This window comes from Pteropus alecto, unplaced genomic scaffold (assembly GCF_000325575.1).
Source record: "Pteropus alecto unplaced genomic scaffold, ASM32557v1 scaffold95, whole genome shotgun sequence".
Taxonomy (NCBI): domain Eukaryota; kingdom Metazoa; phylum Chordata; class Mammalia; order Chiroptera; family Pteropodidae; genus Pteropus; species Pteropus alecto.
In genome coordinates, this window is record NW_006441071.1 from 18,091,519 (window position 1) to 18,113,655 (window position 22,137).

Sequence of the window (22,137 nt, forward strand, 5' to 3'; positions counted from 1 at the left end):
CCTGTGGGTTTCTATTAAGCTTCAAACAGAGTCCCCAAGCAAGGAGAAAAATTATGTTTATAAATTATGATTACAATGACCATATGGCTCCCCCTGCCCCTACCCCGTTCCAGCTACTGTCACTTAAGCCACTCTGGGGGCTCAGCCCAACCCCGGATTCTAGGCCTAATCCTGTTTGTGGACTTGGAGCATTTCAGGAGCCTCAAGCCAAGTTCTCTGACTTTACGTCTCAGCTTGGTACCTGGGTTCATGCTTCTCCCCTACTTTGTATCCAAGACCCTTGCTTAGATTCCTACCCGTCAATGTACCTGTGCACCACTACCTGCCTTGATAATCTTACAAGGGTTCAGTGTCTACACAAATGGCATGAGGTTCCATGTATATGGGATCCTGGCTCCTCCAGCATCCTTGATGTCCTGACCATCTGCCTTGGCCCACTCTTCAACTCCATACTACTGGGCTCTGTTTTTCACTGAGGTGGGTGACTGTCCATGAACCTCTCTGGACCTGTAGGGCTATCCACACATAAAGTCACTCCTCAAAGCACATAATTTACAAAAGGGTGCCCCTTCCAGGATGGCCAATTAGAATAAAGCATCTTTTCCTCATGCAGCCTAAGGTACAGGGCTTGGCTAATAGAATCCTAGCTATGCCTGGCTAATAGAATCCTGGCTATGTTTTAACTCTCGCTGGTGCCTCCTTGGCTGGGTATATAACTTACACAATCATACCTAGTTCTTCTTTAAACACTACTGACTGACTGTCTCAGCTGCCACCGGGGCCTGGAATAATGACATGCTTGGCTTGTCTAGACAGATTTTTGTCTCTTTACTGAGCACTGAACTTGACATGAATTTGCTTCTTGTCTACCCTGTTCCCATCTCCTTCAGCTTTCAGATCACTACTATTTAGGATATCATTCTTAACCTGATGGTGTTAAAAAAAAGTAATGCTATAAAAACCTAAGTAGATAACGCTAATTGCATAACATTTACACATTCTATCAAATATTATACTAAAATTCAATTTTAGTATAACAAAACCTACCACCTGTTGGTTATAGTGATTTGTTACAATTGATTAATGCTGGTCTCTGGATAGATTTTCTACTCTTTTTCTCCAAAAGATGTTTACCTCGGGATAATATTGTGGTTTCTCTTTCCAAAGACAGTTGAAGATTCTTAGATAGAAGATAGAATTTTTAGATAGAATTCTGACTTCAGGCCTATTCCAAAATTTATCATTCCAGACTTTCCTGTGAAAAAGATGAAGGTATGAAACTTGACTGCCTAGCTAGCAGTAGTTCCTGAAAGTAAAACCAGAAAAGAGAAGATAGAGAAAAGAAGTTGTGGTCAGACAGGTCGAAAATCCCAGTTCTGGGAGGAAGGTGGCTGTAGCAAGGGAACCCCACCTGGGATAGGTGCAGAGAAAAGACTAGAGAAGAGAAAAGTCATTTGGACAAGTTGATCACATTACACTGAACTTTTGATAATGTATCTAGCCAAAGAGTATCCTTTTCCTATTTAGAATTTCAGGCTTTGAAAGTTCAATCAATTAAATCCAAGTTTCACTGATGGGACACACAATTACCACAAAGTCTGAGCCTGCCATAAAGCCTCGTATGTTGCTTTGTGAAAATGAATTGAATTTTATTTTGTAAGGAGGGATGGTAGATTATTTTTATAGCTCTATCATATTTAACTGCAAGGTATGTTGTGATCTGGGGAACACTGCTGTTTTTACAATGTCACCTTTCACAGTTAAAACAAATGCGTACACAATAAATATAGCACAGAACATAGAAATACTTAAGAGGTAATTTTAGTGTAACCATCAGATATGTATTATGTAGTACAAATATATCTAAATACATACAAATCAAGAGACACTGAATCAATACATACATTAAGTTGAAAAAGAATGAAAGTTTCATCAAAATGGTTACACATGATACTTTAGAGATTGTCAGTTCCCTTGTAAGGCCTTCGCACAGTCATATCTGTATATCTGTGCTAAGATCAAAGCTTTATTTCCCTCCCCTCTTTTTTTTAGCTACCAAAAATAGCTTAATAAATAGAAACAATTTCTCTAGGGTGTCTTTCCTCCTTAGAGTACTGTGTAAAGTATGTAGGAAAAAGTTTGGAGAGAAAAGCTTATCTGCATTCACAAACCCCAGTTGGGATTGAATTATTCATGCATGATAAATGAGATGGAATCCACTAATTAATTGTGTGATCATGTCTCATGCCTCCAATCGTCCTCCTCGAGACAACTTCCTCTAATTCTAAGCACTGGCCCAGTAGAAAAAAATGATCCATGTTCAAAGTTTGCTCGAGTTTTTATGATATTGCTGCATGATATACTTAAAGTTATTCACTTTTAACACGCTTCCTAGGAGGCGTGACAGTGGGGAAAGTAGCTTACTTACTTGTATTTATCTTCTGGAGTGAAATATGCTTTTCCAGCTGTCTCCTAAGTTTCACCTCTGCTCCATATTTTCCGGTGGTCCCGTTGTCAGCCAGAATGAAGTGGGAATGCATGCTGTTGAGAACAGTGAGCTTGCTCATGGGATTAGACATGGTCTGATATGGCCGGACAACCTGCAGGATTTCAAAAGGAAGAGGCAGAAGTGAGAGAAAGAAAGCAAAATATAAGAAGGAGAACCAAGACAGAGAGCAAAGAGAGAGAGAAGGAAAATCGATTCTTTGGTATAGTGAAAGTATAGTGGACTTCCTTTTCCTAATACTGCTTTGGGTAGAAGCAAGATTTATGGTAAATATTCTCTTCAAAGCAAGATTATGCTTAAAGGATTATGTATTTATTTATTTGCTGAATTCATACAGAAACTAGTTTGTGCTTTCATTGTACTCAAAAACTGGCATGTGAATGACAGCTTCATTTTGAAGTTGATCTTTTCTTTGCTGATGAACTAGAAATAATTTTAAAACTTAGTTACTTTGTTTGTTTCTTTCTCTTCTCCATCATGTCCATACTCTAATAGGTATAGCAGTGCAGTCATGATTTTGGACAATGGTGGGAAATGGAGGGTGATCTTTTCTGTCAAGCCCGTTCAGTAATCTAAAATCCTGTTATGTAAAATTAATACTGTTTTTATTAGATAACTTATTTAAGTGGAAATATGCAATGTAAAATACCTGCCTCATGAGGCAGGTATGAATCAGGCTCAAAGTGATCATCACTGTCTTATTATTATTTTTTGTTGTTCTTTTCATTGCAATTTCATGGTGAATTATGCTATCTAAAACAGAACGATTCTTAGTGTGGTCTCTCAGATCTTTGATATAAAAAGAAAAGCAAAACCTTTCGTGAGCTAGTTCCTTGATATACATTATCTATAATCCTCGTAAATGGTCCTGCAAAATAGATGATGTTACATTTATTTCATAGATAAAGAAACAGGTAAAGTAGATTTTCCAAGCGTTCAATACACACAACACCAGAATTCATTCCCAGGCCTGCCTGATTCCAAAATTAATGTTTATTTCCTATTCCCATACTGCTTGGACACAATAGAAACAAGATGAGGTGTTGAAAGTCTACTCCGAAAATATTTAAATAGAAACCTCACTCAAGACTATCAAAAGGGAACATTCAACAAGTTCATTGTCATACGCTCCTAGTACAATCATCCCTGTACTGGATCACTGAAATTGGAAGGACAGAAATAAATGCCTCCTGTGCCTCTGTGTGGTGTGCACATTGACTCTAAATGGGAAATGCTCTTGTTCATTTTCAGTACGTAATAACTCAGCATAAGAAGCTATAGTAAGATTGAGTAGTTTGTTAAAGGAATCATGAAGTAATTTAGTAAGGACACTCTTCAATAGTAAAGATCTCATCAAAGTCATTTTTTTAGAACTTAATGCTGATGTCGATACCCCACATTTCTATGTCTGGCAAACAGAATCTCCATACATAGTGAATGAATGAATAAGACAACTCGAGACAGACATGCTTTTGTTCTAAACTGGAAAAAAACCCCTCTTTTTCTGAATTGTTCGGGAACCGATCTAATCTAAATTTAAAATGTGTAATTCTGAGTTTTTGAAATACCTTTCACTCCTTTTAATATATGTCCTATCTGTTAATGTAGCATTAATGTAATATTAATTCATAGCTTCATTTTATTTGGCTCCCACTGATAAAGGAAGCCCATCACTTTTTTTGATTATTGTTTCCAGTAATCACACAGAGCAGTATCCAATTATTCCTTTGTCTACATTAGTGAATGAGAGTTCCCCAAAATACAGAGACAGTGGTTGGCTAACTCCATCCTGAGTTCTTTATCACTGAAAGAGTAGGTTGCTGGTGGTTGAAATTTCCATTTTGTTGTTACTTATTTTTGATCATAAAACATTCATTCTACAATAGAGTAGAAGTTAATAAATATTAATGCTTTGTTGAAAGAGGCTTAGCAGAAAGTCCTTCTATTCTTAAAGTGCCTCCGCATTGTGCTTTTGGACAAAAGAAAATGCTTTAGTTACTGTTCTTTCTTTTCTAATAGCAGGCTCCATGCCAAGGAGGAGGAAGACCCAAAGCAATTCTGTGAGCAGCAGGCGACAGTGGATTTTCTAGAGGTTAAACTTTGTGTGACAGTAAACCCAGACATTTGTTCTAACTGAAACATAAGGACATATTTTCTAATTCTTGGGAACCTAATTAAAGAGCATCAGTGAAAGTGACATTTTCAAATAAAGAAAGGCGTGGAAATGATTCTGAGCCAAGCTAGTGTACTCACCACAATCTGAGAATAAAAGAACATAATTAAATCATCAGGCTATATTCTATATAACTGTTTCCTCCACCACAGGATTCTAAGGACATTGATTCTTCAGTCTCTTCTGAGTTTTGACCTTCTTTTCCTGTGAAACAGGGCACACCAGTTCTTTGGGAATATTGTACATTTGAAACAGTTGTATAAGAAAGTCAAGTTTAACGTATCACTCATGAATTTTAATTTCTTCATCTCACTGCTCCCCATTTCTTTTGATCTTATGTGAAGGTAAATTAAAAGTGGTCATATTTTGGCAGAAATTTTGTCTGCTGAATAACAGAGGATATAAATCTGAAAATAATTAAATGTACTGATTTTCTAGTTATTATTGGAAGAAGATATGTTGACTCCTGGAACAATTCTGAACATATGAGCCACGGAAATCTGTTTCAATCCCAGTTCTGGCAATCACTGTGTGAATCTGAGTCTCATATTTTTAATCTGCAAAAGGGAAATTATAAAACTACTTACTTTAGTGGAAATTATATGTGCAAAGTACCTGACACCATGGCTGGCTCCAAGGGGCACTCTATAAATGTGAATTCCTTCTCAAGCTCTGCTTTATTTTACAAACTGTAAAATGGCAAACTAGTGGTCAAAATGAAACTATGAGACAAATCACAGACCTTTGTTTTACACAGAGATTTAAATCGAACAATGTAAATAAAGAAAAAAATAGCAATTAGTTGGTAAAAATGCAAAGTGTCTTTTATCTGCTGTATCTTCTTAGGCCATTTAAGAGGGTGATGCTCTGGAACTATTTGTTGATTAACTACAAAGTAGGAAATAATTTTCCAAATACTTCAGTGGAATGTATTGTGGTCTAATTGCCTACAAAATCCACTTGATATTCTCATTACAAACATTCCAGAAGTCTGGTTTTGAGTTAACAATTTGCATATCTACAAAAGATTTACTGATTATCCTGTTATATTTTTCAAATTGAAAAAATAATGCCTTTGTATTACCCAAATACAAATTAATTTTTCTCTTTGACTAAATTTTGAAGGTAATGCACACATTTTCATCATTAAGAGCTGATAAAAAGAGGACTTTGTGTGCACACACACACATGCATAAAGACAATTTTGACATGTTCATGGCTTGTAGGTATATGAGATTACTCGACTGTATTTCTCAGTCAGTGTTTCTTGAGAGAGTCCAGCCCTAATGACCTACGGCATCTATCGTTTGTAATGGATCATTTTCTCTCCTAAGAATAAAGGATGGGACTTCCAGGTTATATACCATTCTTGAGAGCATTGAGAAGGGAGTCACTCAAATAATTTTTTGTGTTTTGTAGTTCAGATGAGGAATCTGGAATGCGAAAGGCATTGTCTGAATGGCCTACATATCAAGTGGTCTTTCATGATTGGTAAATACAGTGGTATCTAGACCCAGAAGAGAAATTTACTTAGGAATGGGTTTTAGATACTTAGTACTCTCCAGGTATTATGGACCAGAATACTTCTAAGTAATGACATTTTGCCTTTCTTTTTTTGTCCCTTAAGGGTAGATGAGAGAATTCTTCATTCATTAATCCATTGGATACTACTTCATACTGGCTGATTGGTAAAGTCTGGTTTCAAGGCCTTTGTTTACCTTGATTCTAAAACAAAGAGGCAATGAAGTGGAAACTGTTAAATGAAGGTCCTTTGTATGAGGCATTTGTAGGGTCATTATCATACTAGGATGCTAGGAAGGAATTGATCCAGAGACACTGTGGAAAAACCAAACATCTTTCATATGCTGGTGCCAGAGTGCTGGATTTATTTTCCCTGGATGGGATTATATCGGTCATTTGGGAGCTGATCTAAGATGTTTCCTTTAGTTTTTCTAGCAAAAATCATGAATGTTCTGGTCTCACCCAAGAGTACATAGTGTGAAGTCAGGAGATTGGGGTTCTGGTTCTAGGTCCAATAATTACTAATTTGTGACATTGAAAAAGTCTTTGAATTTATTCATTCATTTGCTTACTCACTGAATAAAAATGTCGTGGACAAAATGAACGTGATAAGTTCTGTCAAGCTGGCTCGAAGTGGCATATAATCTCACATCTAGGTGATATCTCGCAAAAAATGTTCAAAATATATTTATTGAAAGAAACTTTTTGGATGGTAGCTTTTTCCATCTATAAATTAGAGAACTTGACTGTAATTTCCAAAGGCTTTCTACCTCTAAAATTGAGTCTGGACAGTCTGAATTGAGGAATATATTTGCTTTTCCCAAGTTAGTGCACAACAATGTCCTTCCATATGTGTTGACTACAAAAAAAAATAAGTAGTTTGCTCATGTCCTGGAGTCTCTTCCATTTTGTGGTTCTTTCTACAATGCGAGGGCAATCTGATCATCTGTGATGCCTTTTCTGAACAGAACTGAATTGAGCTAAATCAGGTTTGAGTCATCAATCACACTGCACTCCCAGACCTTATTACCCCTTGAGGTATGTTTCAGCATGCCCCAGCCAAATGGAAGGTTAGGGATGTGTTTCTACAGAGTCATTCTTTCCCTCCCAATGGCACTATGATTCTAATTTAGGCAAGAAGAAAATTAGCATTCATTGACTATTTACTGTATGCCAGGCACTGAAGTAGACACTTTTGCATGAATTAATGTATTTCATGCTTATTTTATAGGCAAAACTATAGAGGCTCAGAGAATTATCTTGGCCACATTTGCCCCACTAACATTTTTTCTTCTAAATCCCATGTAGATATTAAATTCCTTTATAGGCCAAGATACATTTAGAAGGAAGACAGAGGACCCAGCCTGATTTTAAGTTTACAAAGGATAGGACCCAGCCTGATTTTAAGTTTACAAAGGATATTATGATTTTGCTGCTGGACATTTTTGCCAGTGGCTTAGCTGAGCATTAAAGTCTTTCTAATAGCTGATCAGATTATTTCCAGAAGTGTTCTCTAGAATTGTATAATATACAGAGGTCAGGAAAGGCACCAGCAGGCAGCAAAATGAGGTTTGTACTTTGGAGAGAGAGAAACAAAGGAGTGGTAAGGTTTTCTTAGGGTCAGGCATGCATTTCTGGGAGAGAAGAGGGGATACCGCTGAGAGGTGGGAAGCAATCTCTGTGTCTGAGATAAAGGAATATGGGAATTGAGAGAATGAAATGGGGGAAAAAAAGAAAGAAAGGCAGTATGTGCCCTCATAATCATAGAGGCTTGTACTAGTGGGGATACTGGCTTATTATTTCCTATTCAGGCAGCTCAGCTGTAAGTCTAGTTATAAAGCAGGGTCACATTGAAACCCAGATACCTCCTCTCAGCTCGGCAATCCAAACAAGAAAGCAGCAAACCCAGGGATCCCTCTCCAAAGAGGGCCTACATACTTTAGTTGTGTGACTCCCACTAAAATCCAATTACATCCTTCTGTAGCACTTTGAAAAGGTGTCCTTCAACTTGTGGGCTGCAGAGCTGCGCCATCCTCATTTCTACCAGAATAGGCTCACCTACCTTTGTCTTGTCCTGAGGGGAATCATGCGCTATTCAGACATAAGGTCTACTGGCAGTGAGAAAAGGTCCTTGAGTTCTGAAAGGTGTTATGTGTTCAGAAGTCACCATGTATCAGTGAGGTGATTTTATATGTTCAAATCTTTTGAAAATCTTCCCTTAGTCTGGGCTGGATTCAGTGACTCACTTCTAAGAAATAGAATAAAACAGAAGTGATAGTATGTGACTTCTAAAACCAGGTCATAAAATAATTCCTCTTAGCTCTCTCCTGGATCACTTATGCTGGGGGAAGTCACCTGCTATGTTGATAAAGAAGGCTTTTGGAAAGGTCTACATGGCGAGGAACTCTTAACCAACAGCCATGTGAGTGAGCAATCTTAGAAGTGGACACTGTAGCCCCATCCTATCCTTCAGATGATGTAGCCCCGACTGATATCTTTCTGTGACCTTAAGAGAGATCTCAAGCCATACCAACTCAGATAAGCCACTCATAAATTCCCGATCCACAGAAACTGAGACAAATAATGTTGTTATTACGCCATTAAGTTTTGGAGTAATTCATTACAAAATGATAGATAACTGATACAACAGTGTATTATTACGTTCTTTGAGGCTTCTATTCTGGATTAGCTGATGCATCATAATTTCATGACCTCTAACTCTCTTCTCCTGGGTCCTCTGTGCTACCTGGCATACCTTCCCTGGGCTCTAAACAGTTCTGGTTCCTATTCTCCATTAGGGCTTCGACTATCATCCTCCACTCCCCTCACACATGTAACCCAACACCATCCTTCCTCACTTAGCAGATGATCTTTCTCCTGTGCCTACACACTTGCCAGTCAGGTAACCCTAATCAGGTTGCTTACCCTCTACGTCTCAATGTCTTCATATGTAAATGGAAATTGATAATGATTATAATCACCATATTGGAATGTTGTAAAGATTAAGTGAAATATAAAATTCATAGAACAATGCACATATGAACTAAAATAAGTGGATAGCTGTTATTATTACGGAGATATAGTATTGCATAATAAGCAAGGATATGGTCTTGGCTGCTGGATGGCCTAGGTTTAAATCCCAGCTACATGCATTATTAGTCATGAAATATTGGCGAATTACTTAACCTCTTTGTGGTTAGATTTACCATCAGTAAAATGGGGAGAAGGATAGTGATACTGAAAACGACAACTTCTTAATGCCATTGTGAGAGTGAAATGACTATCTGTTTAAAAGTGCTTAGATGGGCGCTGATACTTACTAAGCAAGCTCTACAGAAGTGCTGATATTATTTTTGTTGATATTATTATCATTTCTGTGGTAAATAATAGACCTCCAGGCTAAAACTTCAATATCCTGTCACCAATCTTTTGCATACATATTCTTTCTTCTTCTCTTTCAGTGACAAAGTTATAGATGGTTAATCTCCCCTTTAGCTCTGGACTCTTTCACCTCAGGGCCACTCTGGGACTTATTTCATCAATTATCTCCTCTCTAGCTCTGTTTGTACAATAAATATATAAACAAACTCAAGTCTCTCTCATCTTGATGAAAAGACTCACTCAACTTATGGCTCCCTTTGGCTACTCATATCTCTTCTTCTTGTCACAGCCAAACCTATACATATAGTTTCTTTTTTGCTCTCTCTACTTCTTTTTCCTCAGTTCATTTAAATGGGAGCGTGCCCCTTCACCATTCTCTGAAACAGCATGGACCAGTGATGCCAATGACGTCTGTTCTGATAAAGTGGACAAACATTTCCAAGTCCTTACCTTCCTTATCCACTCTACTGGTGTTGCTCTTTACTTCATCCTTCTGAATCACACCTTTCCCTTGGCTTCCATAATACTCTCTGGCTTTGCTCCTACCTTGAAGCCCTTCTTCTGGTTTCTTTTGCTGTTTTTCCACTACTAAGCCATAAAATGTTGGAAGAACATTAGGATCCAGGTGTAGGTTCCCCTTTTTCTCACTCCACACACTGTCCCTTGGTGATCCCAGCCACCATAATGGCTTTAATTGTCATCTATATGCAGATGCCTTCTGAATCTAGATGTGTAGACAGATCTTGCTCCTGAGCCTCTGCCTCACAGACTCACTATCCTGATGGACATTTTCACATAGATATCTCACAGCAATTTTGAAATCAATAAGTCCATATCCAAACTTAACTCCATCTTCACCGAAACGGCATTCCCCACGTAAGTGAATGTAGCCTAGAACCTGAGTGTGGTCCAGGTTCAGCTGGCATTGGATCCTGTAGAACTGTAACAGACTTGGGCAGGTCTTCTTGACTATGAATTTTTCCTCTCACATCTCCTGGATACATCTTATCTAACTTTGTCATGGAAGTCCAATAAACTCCATACAAGGACCAGTACTGGTAAGTTTTCTGAGCTTACAGTATGAAGCCTTAGAAATACACATACTTAGTTGATAACTATACCAGAAGTATCAATTTTTTGTTATGAAAGTTGATTTTTCTTGGCTTGAAATACAAGGATGATGTTAAAGAACATTTTTCACTTAAATATAAGAACTCTTAAAGATTATAAAATTCTGAGAATAAATCTATAATTTAAGGAAGTGGAATATAGCTTTGAATAACAAGATAATTTGATAACTACATAAGATGATATGCTGGAAATCGACTCAAACACAATTTTCATCCTCAAGTTAAAATGAAAAATGCTATTTCTTGTGAATTTTTAATTTGGCATGTATGTTGTTAATCTAGGTTTAGTAAAAATAATGCCTTTAGAAATTATTCAATTACTTGAAACAATTTTGGTAAGATTGTTTTCTAAAGAAATCTAAAATAAGTCATATAAAAAGTTAAAATTCATTGGAAGTTTGTTCTTGACTTTGTACTGGTGACACTTTTATAATCATCTATCCAGGCTGATGTTCTCTAGGGACAAAGCAAAGGACTCCGGTCACTCTCATGGAGTCTATTTTTTGAGTTCAATTTAAAGGCGTAAGATATTTGCTACTTCTCAACTAACAATGAGAACATAATGTCATTAAATATTTTCTTATTTTAACTGGCATACTATCAGTTAAGAGTATGAGCTTCAGAGAGTAGCTCTTAATTCTAATCCTTATTTAGTTGCCTTATTATAAAAAGGGATAATACATACCTCATAAGGCTAATATATGGCATCACAGAGAGCATTCTCAAATAAAAGCTCAATAAATTATAATTACTATTATTATGATTATGCTCTATCTTTTATGAAAATAGGCAGAACAAGTACTCTTATAATCTACTTAGAGCTGAAGAAATAAAATCTTACAGAGTTTAAGTGATATGTCAATGCTTCATGTTCATGCAAAGTATTATATCAGTGGTTATTAAGAAACAAAGAAAAGAAACAATTCAACCCCTATTTTTGAGGAGTTTTTAATTAAGTTGGAGAAGAAGATAGTTCTGAGAGAATTACAGTCAGGGATATAACATTACAGGTGAATGAAGTCAGAAAAAACGTCTTGGTGAAGTGAGTCTTGAGGTCAGCCTGAAGTATAGAATTACGGGTTGTTGAAGAAGAAAGGGGAAGTGAGAATAATATGGAGAAACCACAGAGGTGGGGTTAACTTAATACCTGAACAATAACATTTTCATGTCAAATGTCAAGACAAAAATTATTACTATCTCAGTATTGATGGCATTATTCCTCACTAAAGTCTGTTGTATTGATTTATTTATTGAGAAAAGAAGGGTTTGGTTAAACAAAATAAAAGATACTTAAATTTAAAGAATCAAGGCTAGTTCTATCACTCAGTTGGGTAGTCGCACATTTTTCAGAGGGTTTAGAGAAAGGCTTGTTCTCATTCTACACTTTGCTCCCCAACCCAACACACAGAACTTTAAACACCTACCTCCACCTTGAGTTGCTAAGTAATAGATTTATATTCCGATGTTTGGGTTAAAAAAATGTCCTCACTATAGTCATTACAGTATGATCAAGCTTGGGAATATATTTAGAGATGAAGTTGTGGTAAATTTGTGAACTAGATAAGGTTTATTATAGTATTTTCTCCATAATGTTCATTTTCCTTGTAGCTTGAATTTCATCATGCCCAATCCAGCTTCATTAATATTTTTGAATACCTATTACATGTGAGGCTTTGTTTTGAACTCTGAGAATCCAAAAATACATGACTCGTATCTTTAAAGTCTAACTTAATGTCTAGCTAAGAGATAAGACTTGAAGGGATGAAAATGCTTTAGAATATCTAGAGGCAAACTCAGAGCAAGTCAATCTTTATTCATGTTTAGGATAGTTCTGCCTTTATAGTACCATTCTAAAAGGATAGTCATATTCTAAGATGAATAGCAACTAGCAAGTGCTGTGTCGACTACTTTTATCAATAAAATAACTCCAGTAGTACTTGAATGTTCAGCTTCTAAAAATGCTCATTCGAGAGCTAGCTCTCCAGAAATAAAATAATCTATATTTTCAATCAGTTTGAAAATAAATCCACCATAATAAAATAAGAAATGAAACCTTTCACTTTCTTTATATTTTTATTTATTTCAAGTAAATTTCCTAGATTTTCCTTGACATTTATTTTGTGCCTCTTCCACATTACTGTGGAACACAGACACAGAATTGACCCAAACAGAACTATTCTATTTTTTCAAATAATTGCATTTTGGTAGAATTCTGAAGTGGTAAAGACTTTTAACATTAAGTTTTTTTCCTTGCTACCTGATGTCTGATGCAAAGAGATTTATTTTTTTGATGTTAATTGCATGTGAGTTTGATTATATAAAGTGAAAGAAAAAAGATAGAAGGCAATAAATTAAACTAGCTATGAAAACTGTTATAACTGCTTAAGAAGTTTACCAGATAACACTTCTATTTTCATGATTTTTCAGGGGATTTTCACCAGTGACCACCAACATTTTATTCAAATACTACTTGGTTATGATAACCTAGCATCATATTACTTTTTAATGATCAGATCTGAATAGTAAACACATAAAAATTTCCCTCAAGCTATGTCATAAATCCTGTGCACCAAATATTTTTGCTCCAAATAATTTATAAGTTGAAAAACAAATTCTATTATCACACAAGAGCCCGGGAAAGTCTATGTATATTTCAATTCACCAATTTGTGGAAAAAGTATATTAACATGATTGAAATTCAATTGATCTTTGTCAAAGATTTACTAAAAAACTAAAATCCTACTGTTTTTCCTGTACTCTACAACCTGAAAATTTCATTTCCTTTTCATCATGGTCTCTCTGCAGGTTCACTTGGATCTTAGTGAGCTATAACTTGCTTTTATTAGACCCCTGATAGCAAGGACAATGAATGTGTACATTTTACTGTATATACAAGTGGCCTTTTCTGCCCTCTGGCTTGGGACCAAGACCATTTTTCATTGGAAAGTCAGACAATGTAACTAAGTACTACTGGCAGAAGCATACATAAGTTCATATTGGCACACAACTGGGAAGATATATGGGGAGAAAGAAAAAGAGAGGAAAAAAGAGGAGCATGAGAGGAGGTGAAATCAAAGAAAAAATGCTGGAATTAGAGGAAAATGAATTAGGGGTGATTCTTTCAGCAAGACATACAAATGTAATATAAGTATTATTTTTCTGCAATCATATAGAATTTACACGGTGATCAAACAAAATGATATGAAAAGGTAGTTACCAGCATTCTTTGCAAATGTTTAGGCAACAGATAATTATTTTGTTACTCTCTTTCGAATAAAGAAATAAGCAGCTTCCATTTATTTATAGTTCATCTGAATAAGAAAGTTCATAATGTTTCCCCACCAGACTGAATAATAATGACTTAGGTTTACAATGGAGACCCTGAAGCTATGAGCATTTAAAATGACTTCTGAATCATCACAACATTCTAAATAATTAATTCATTCGTTAATAAAATGAACTAATTAATACTTTTGGTATAAGGGGCATTTTAGCATATTCTAATTCTTTAAGAAATATATTTGTTTTAGGTCACGATCAACATACACTTAAAAGCCAACTTGGAATCTAAGGCAAGTATTAACCCAAGCATACTCCATCAAAGACTAATCCCAGTCTGAAAAATCAGCAGTTTTACTTTTCCAGCTAGTTCTGACTACATAATACTTTGGGAATTGCTGCTTGAGATATTCTACTTGTGTGTGATATAAAACAGCCAGCAAATTTCAGTAAAGAGCATATAACACTGATAAAACTAATATTTCATTCCTTACTCTGCATATTCTAGATAAATTAGTGTGTCTGCATGTAATTTGGTAGCATTGATATGGACACTTCTTATCACTTTAAATAAAGAACCTGAAGGATTTAAAGAGTATTTGTTTACTACTTGTATTTCATGATATTTGATGTTTTTATTCAAAGTATTGTGCATTGAATTTGAAAAAGTTGCATATATTGTGTTGCATTGAAATAAGGTAGTTTCATTGTATTGCAACACAATAGGATAAGCAGTTTAAGACCAGTTAATTCTCAACCTCTTTGATTTTTTTTCTCTTTTGTTTTTTGTCTCAGACACATCTCAGGGTACTTGGAAAAACTACTTAGCACATTTGGTATACTCTATGGCGGGCCTGGTTTGGGAAGGTAGGACTGTCGATCTGATGAAAGAAGCAATGAAAAATAATTGCTAAAATTATTGGGGAAAAATACATGAATAAAGTATGGCAATCTGTATACAAAGTTTAACTACAATTCCTATCAATGGAATTTTGAAAAGTGTTATAGGGGAAAAAGTCTAGTGGGTAGTAAGAGAGAAAAACCCTCTAAGGGAGGTTGAGAATGACCTGTTTGTAGTTTCAAAAAAGAGAAGAGACCCGTGGAAGGAATAGAAATAAGATAATGACTCAGAAAAAATAAGACCAAGTTCTCATTGACAAAATTGTTGTGTGATTGGTCAGTACATGACTCTGGCCATTGGAATAGTAAGAAGAGGTTTAGCACCCAGCTAAGTTTGGTCAAGGGCTTCTGAGTGGTTCCAGAGTGGGGAATAAAGAACCCAACTTGCCTACTCCTCACCCAAGCATTTAGAGAAAGAAAGGCCAATCAGGGAAATCACAAGCTTGAATGAAAAAGATATCCTTCTGTAGTGTCCCTGACTTAGGTGATGGGTCAGGAATAAAGAAGCTGGACACCTGGAGTGAGGAGAGTCTTCGTTTAATGTATCAGCCAATGAATTAATGTTGTTAATTAATCTTAATGTAACCCTGCCAAGAGCACTGGCAAGATTTGATAGGTAGGAAAAACCACTGTTTGATTTAAACCAAGAGAGCAGTTAAGTCTTATTTAAGACCTTTCTTGATCATAAGAAGTGACATAGAGTTTTCATAGATAGATTTCAGAAAATTATAGTCTCCCAATAAATTATTACTAATACATTTCATTTTGGGAGGTAGGGACTAAATGAGTATTATAATACACATATTTTAAATTTTATTTTACTAGTTTAATATTGCCTCTATGAGAAGTCACATACATGAGCAGCGCTCAGGACTTACATCTCTTCCAATCAGGTCTTCCTGGTTTTCCACAATTCCCCAGGGGGCGATACCTATGGTACATATCTTCCCTCGAGACTTAGAAGCATGGTCCTTCAAGGCGTCTCCAACATGACGAATAACACCTAAGAGGAAAAAGAGAAATATTACCCCTGCCTTTTAAAGCAATTGTTTTCCATTGTTCTAAAAGAAATTATAACTGTTTCTCCTAAGATTAAACGTATTAAATGCAAAATTTTGACACATTTCTACACAAACTGCATGTTTATGAGACTATAAACTCATGCCAGACATGTTTGCCAAACTTGTATATGAACTCCAGCAATGCATTTCTTATTCTATTTTATATGAAAAAAAATGCATCTAATGTCTATAAAAAATAAATACAATTCTTTAAACTTAGGAAATCTTTTTCTTGTAATATAAGCATAATGATGTGTTAGTATGACTAAGAACCAATTCCATGACTTTATCCTATAAAAAGCACCACATATAATTTGATATTAAATCTACACCACAGTCTGTGTAAGAGTCAGGATCACTCAAATAGAGTAGCAACAGCTCAGATTTTTCAACCTTAATTTCATCTTTCTATTTATAGATACATAATATGGAGAACTCACTTGTAAAAAAAATGTTGGCATATTCTGTGGAAAATTTATGTTAAAATATATAAATACACCTTTTTATCTTTATCATTCTAATTGTTTTCCTCTTCTGTCATGATGGCCTTCCTCATCACCATAGTTAAAAGTGAGAAAATTTAGTTTACAAGATGGTAGGGAATCCATGTCTTATGTTTTTATAAACCATTTAAAGAAGATGCAATTTCTAATTGTTTAACCTCCCTCTTGAATGATCATTTTTGTAGAAGATATAAAATATATCCTCTAAGAAAAAATGTTTTCATTTATCAAAATTCTACCCATTCCTCAAGAAAAAATTCACATTTAGTGCCATCTCCTATATGAAAGCTGAGTTGGATTTTATTTCTTCTAAGTTTGACATATTGAGCTCCTCAAGATTGCAGTCTGTATATCTTGAATGGCTCAATATATCACCTAACATATTCAACTATGAATCATAACCACCTGTAAAGATGTCTCCTTTAATTGTAAAACACTTTAAAGAGAAGGTTGGAGGGTCAGTGTCTCACTTATCTTCGTGTGCTTTGAAGGCTAGCACAGAGTAAGGGCTCAGAAACTATGCACTGAAGTAACTAAGCACACAAAACACACCAACCAATTTAATCAAGGGACGGGACACAAATGTGTAAACAACTCAATTATGAACTATTCATAAGATCAAACAGAAAGAACCTTTAAAAAAAATCAAATGACAAAACAGTGTAAATAGCCACTAATCCATATTCTGGGAGTGTCGAGAGGAATATCAATTTCACTTACTAGCTTATCTATGGATCTTCGAAGTGAGAGTACCAGTTAAAAAAATACAAGAAGTAAAGCTGTGAATATTAATGTTATTTTTTTTCCTCATTTGTATGTAAAACTCCTTTCAAGGTCAGTCCTAGATAAAACATTTAACTTCATGAACCTCTTACCTAACCTGAAAATGCCTCTATTAGAACATGACTATGGGCATTGCCTTGAACACTAAGCTAGAAGTATGGCAGGGAAGAACTCTTTGATTTACAGTGTTTATGCTGTAAATTTTTCTTTTTATATTAAATGCATTTCATAAAAGAAGAAAAACAATAAACAATGTTCCAAGTTCACAGAAACAGAAGATTGGTAAGAATTTCTTTTGAACCTTTAGAAATTTTGAGTTGGTCTCTATATGAGGAACAGTTATGTTAGGAAAGCAAAAGATTGAATAATCGCAAACAAACGATGGCTCCTAAGCTGTGAGTGACAGTTGGAATCTAAAGCTTGAACAGTCATTGAGAGAAAATTGCTCTGTAGATGTCACATTACAACAAAATAAACAATAAAGAGCTGAATTTAAGCTGAGCTCAGTTTCAGACTGAGTCAGGATTTCACATACAATGAAGAGCTTGGACAATCTGCAGAGTTCACTGCTGAAATTGTGACTACAGAGTGCATACTGATTGTTTACACATTCTAGGTATCGAGGAGAATTCTGAGTGAAGGTTTCTCTCAAATATCATCTAAACTACAAACAAAAGAATGAACAATACTGAGATAACCTTTTATGAAAACTCATTGATCCAGGGTTATATTCAGAATGTCCCACTAACTCCAAGTGTGTCTACATATGCAGACTTTGAGCCTTGTTAACAAGTTTGAATTAACTCACTGAAGCATTACTTGTGCACTTCCAATTGGCACTTCAGACTGAGGCTAGGGAAATATGTCAAAACAACTTACAGGCATCTATTCCATTATCTGTTACACATTAATTCTGTAGATAAGCACTTAAGTATAAGTGGGTTTGGAAGGATTGATTTGACAGCCTATCTGTATCACGATATAAAAATTTGTTTGGTAGGTAGAAAAAACTGTTTTGAATTCAGGGTGGAGTATGTCTTCTATTGATTGCAGAGCTGATTTAATAAAATATTTGAAATAATAAACAAATAATACTCCGGGCTCTGACATCACAATTTATGTACCAGATAAAAAGGGCATTTTATAAAAATTACAACTATTTTCATAAAACTTAAAATCTTAAAGAAAAGAGACAGTGCTTCTAATTTAAAATAAAAATTATTCTTTAAACAATTATTGGATGTTGATTTGGCAATCTAAGGTATTAAAAATATCCTATGAAATTCCATTAGTCACATTTAAAAATTCTATATAGTCAAGTATTAAATATTTCAACCTATTTCTTAAGTGTAAGTAATTCTTCTTGGTTACTTACACAGTACAGTTATTCAGGTAAAGGAGGAAGAGAGAATTAATAACAGTATAGTTATTCAGGTAAAGGAGGAAGAGAGAATTAATGAGAGGAGAGATCATCAGCGAGAATGGGCACACATGGGTTGGAGAAGGTTAAATGCATTTAAACTTAGGAGAAAACTATCTGAGTCCCAATGTTCTTACAGCCTTATGTTGTCTTTCTTGATCCTACTTTCAATTACCTGTGTTAACTCCTCCAGTGAATATCCATGCACCAGTTGTCATGGCTGCTTTGATAAGACCTTTCCCAAAGACTTGCTTGAGTTTTGGCTGGAGTTCGAAGTTCTGCAGGCCCCCATGGACAGAGATGAGGAGCTTGGGAAGCTCCAGCTGCCATTCCTTGGTCATCAGATGCAGGAGGAGATCAGGTTTTGTATCGAAAGATACTCGCACATACTGGAAAGAGAATAACCATCGATTAGGGAGACAGGGCAGGGCTGGCTGGCGCTGCTTACTTTAGTGATTGTAATATCATATATATAGTTACATATCAAATTAAATGTCTCACATAATCTCAGATTTTTAAAATGGGGCAAATCATCTGCTTTACCAAATGAGCCTTCATTAGACAAAGGGAGTTACCATTTTTGGTTTTCTTGAAATTGTAAATTACAAACTCTCAAATTATTTGATTTTTCTAAAATGCAGCATAAGCATTCTTTTTCCCAGAATGCAAACTTTGCTCAAAGGAAATCATGTTTATATTTTAACAACTTTAACATCTGTGTGACTGTTCAAATGTTTCTAGTTTTTTCAATATTAAGTAATTTCTTTATTAGCAACTAGACCTGGCTATAACTGTTTTTGTATTCCTATTATTTTGAGAGGTTTTGAAAAATTCTACAGTTCTACATAATATAATGAGAATTTTAGAATAAGGTAACAACTGATTATATTTATTTAAATCTATAACAACTGCATACCAAATGCTTTATCTTTTAAAGAAGACAAGTGAGAAAAGTCATGTCAATTATTCTTGCGTTATAGTTGAAAAAATTAAAGTATTATAGCAGATATCAAGGTGTTATCGGATGCAAATGGAAATAAAGTTACAAGTATATATAAATAAAATGTCATAAATACGTATAATGATAAACATCTATATAATCATATACATAGATACTCATTTAGGTCTTAGTGTAACTGTGTAAAGATTTTCATCTCCAGCTGGAAACAATGGAAATACTAGGCAAATATGTCTGAAAGCCTTTTGTCATGCATTGCTGAGCTGGCATGAAAAGAGGAAACATTCAGATTCCTAAACAAAGTTGAAGATGGAACCTCAGGAGGTAAGGACATACCAGAGCAGGCTTTGGCTATGAGAATTTTTAATAAGCCCTGGAAGACCTTGAATATCTGCTTTAACGGCTTTATGCAGTGTGGGCGAGTCTAATGGGAGACTCCACATAAAGCCAGGATACTTCAAAGGGCACCATCCTCAAGTATAAGAAAGAAAAAAAATAAGTCTGATGTACAGGAGAAGAGAGTAAGGACATTTGCCTGTTCAATCTTGGTTCTTAGTAAATAAGAAAAAAAAATACTCCTTTTATTATTTATAAACAAAAATGGAACCTCACACAGGTCTTGGTCCACATTCACACTATCAACATGGTTTGAAGAACATCAAACAGTGTGTTTAATGTAAAATGGTTCAGGTGAGATAATGGTTCCAGGTAATTGGCAGAAGCAAATGCACATTCTCTATGGAGAAACATGTCATCAATCCAGGTCTTAAATAATTTCCATGGGAAATAAGCATTTCATAGTAAAAAAATAAAGTCATAGATTATATAAGGAAATAAAGCAGCATGAGTGAGAACAAAAAGAAACAACTGGTAGTAGAATAAGATTCTCAACATATTGAAATGATCAGGTGCAGAATATAAAATAGCTGTATGTAATATGTTAAAAACATAAATGAGAAGATTGAGTATGTGAGTAAAAAACAAGGCATTATAAGGAATGACCACATGCATTTGAAAAATAAAAACAACTTCTAGAAATTAAAATGTAATAATTTAAATGAAAAAATACAATGAATAAACTGAATTACAGATTAAGCATGCTAATGATAGATTCAGAGAAATAAATCAGATGCAGCCTAGAAAAACTAAGGAATTGAAAACACAGAAGAAAAATGGAGAACCTTGGAGGGAGATAATCAGATTTCTAAATAAAAATAAAAGAGATAATAAAGGGACAATACTTAAAGAGATATTGGCTGGGAATTTCTCAGAATTTTTGAAAGATATCAGTTCTCAGATGTGAGAAGCACAATGGATCCCAAGCAGGATAAATAAAAAGAAACTGTGCTTTTAGACACCTCATAGAGAACATCAAAAAATGGAGATGGTGGAAACCTTCAAAAGCAGCTGGAAAAAAAGACAGATCACCTATAAAGAAAGTCATCAGACTGAAGGCCTCTTCCCCAACAACAGCAATGGATGTCAGAAGCCAATGTCTCCAACGTGCCAAGAGAAATTGTCAGCATAGAATTCTATATTCAACAAAAACATCTTTCCAAAATGAAAGCAAACTATAGATATTTTCAGACTACCAAAACTGAGAATTGACCTCTAGCAGACTTCACTGAAGGAAATTTAAATATAGATACAGCAGGCAGAAGTTACATAATCTCAAATGGACGATCTGAGATACAATGGTGAACAAAGATAGTAGTAAATTTTTGGTGAGTCTAAAAAAGCGTGAGTCATAAAATACAAAATGATGATGATGTCTAATTTATGGTGGAAAAGGATAGAACTTAAGTACTAGATAATATACCATATAAATTGGGTGATAGTAGTCAGAGGTAAAGCATTTAAAGTCTATATGATATATGGGAGACAAGAGAAAGGAACTGATAAACTTTGGAATTTGCTAAGTTGAAGTAGCATAACTACAAAAAGAATAGACGTGAAAGTAATCACACAAACATGTATAAATAAAGTTATCTAGGAGATGACAATTTAATGCAATATTTTTGGATCTGGGAGACCCATTGTTGGAAAAACCTCAAAAATTATATGTCGATTCCTTTGTTAAAGTATATTTGACCTATATTTAGCTGAAATGTGAGGCAAAACCCCACAAAATATAAAAGTTGCTTGATGAAATAAACTGCATCATCAAGAAATACCAGAGCTAAGATTTCCTATACACATTCACAAAAATCCAAAGAGGTGTTGGAACCTAATAAGATGGTTCTATATTGATTTGGTCTACCTAGCAAAAATCATTTCCATAATGAAAAGAGTAAAGGTGGTGATTTCAGGTAAGTTCATTATAGCAATAGAATTTCATCAGAACTTACAATATGAAAAATGGCATATTTTATACACAAACTCTGACGCGGAGGGCAAGAATATTTACTAACAGAAATTTTCAACAATGTACATTTTTGTGTTGTGCAAAAGAGCTTTGGGACAGGAGGGAGGATACGTCAGTAGTGGAAGCAAACAAAAGTGTTTCATAACTAAAAGCTTCT

The 22,137-nt window shown here is 35.1% G+C and overlaps 1 protein-coding gene across 8 annotated transcripts in view; it reads right to left on the reverse strand.

Annotated features, from left to right (window-relative positions):
• The window catches only part of TRPM3 (transient receptor potential cation channel subfamily M member 3), a 497,328-nt gene that overhangs the window by 225,764 nt on the left and 249,427 nt on the right, over positions 1-22,137 (reverse strand). For 7 of the 8 annotated variants that reach the window (XM_006918420.2, XM_006918432.2, XM_006918428.2 and 4 more), the window contains 3 exons: positions 18,833-19,046; positions 15,769-15,893; positions 2,429-2,600 (listed from right to left, as the gene is read on the reverse strand). In XM_006918420.2, the coding sequence (XP_006918482.1) occupies positions 2,429-2,600; positions 15,769-15,893; positions 18,833-19,046 (511 nt within the window). Of the gene's footprint in view, positions 1-2,428; positions 2,601-4,759; positions 4,884-15,768; positions 15,894-18,832; positions 19,047-22,137 lie in introns of those variants that run through there. The other variant, XM_025051438.1, reaches the window with a different exon arrangement.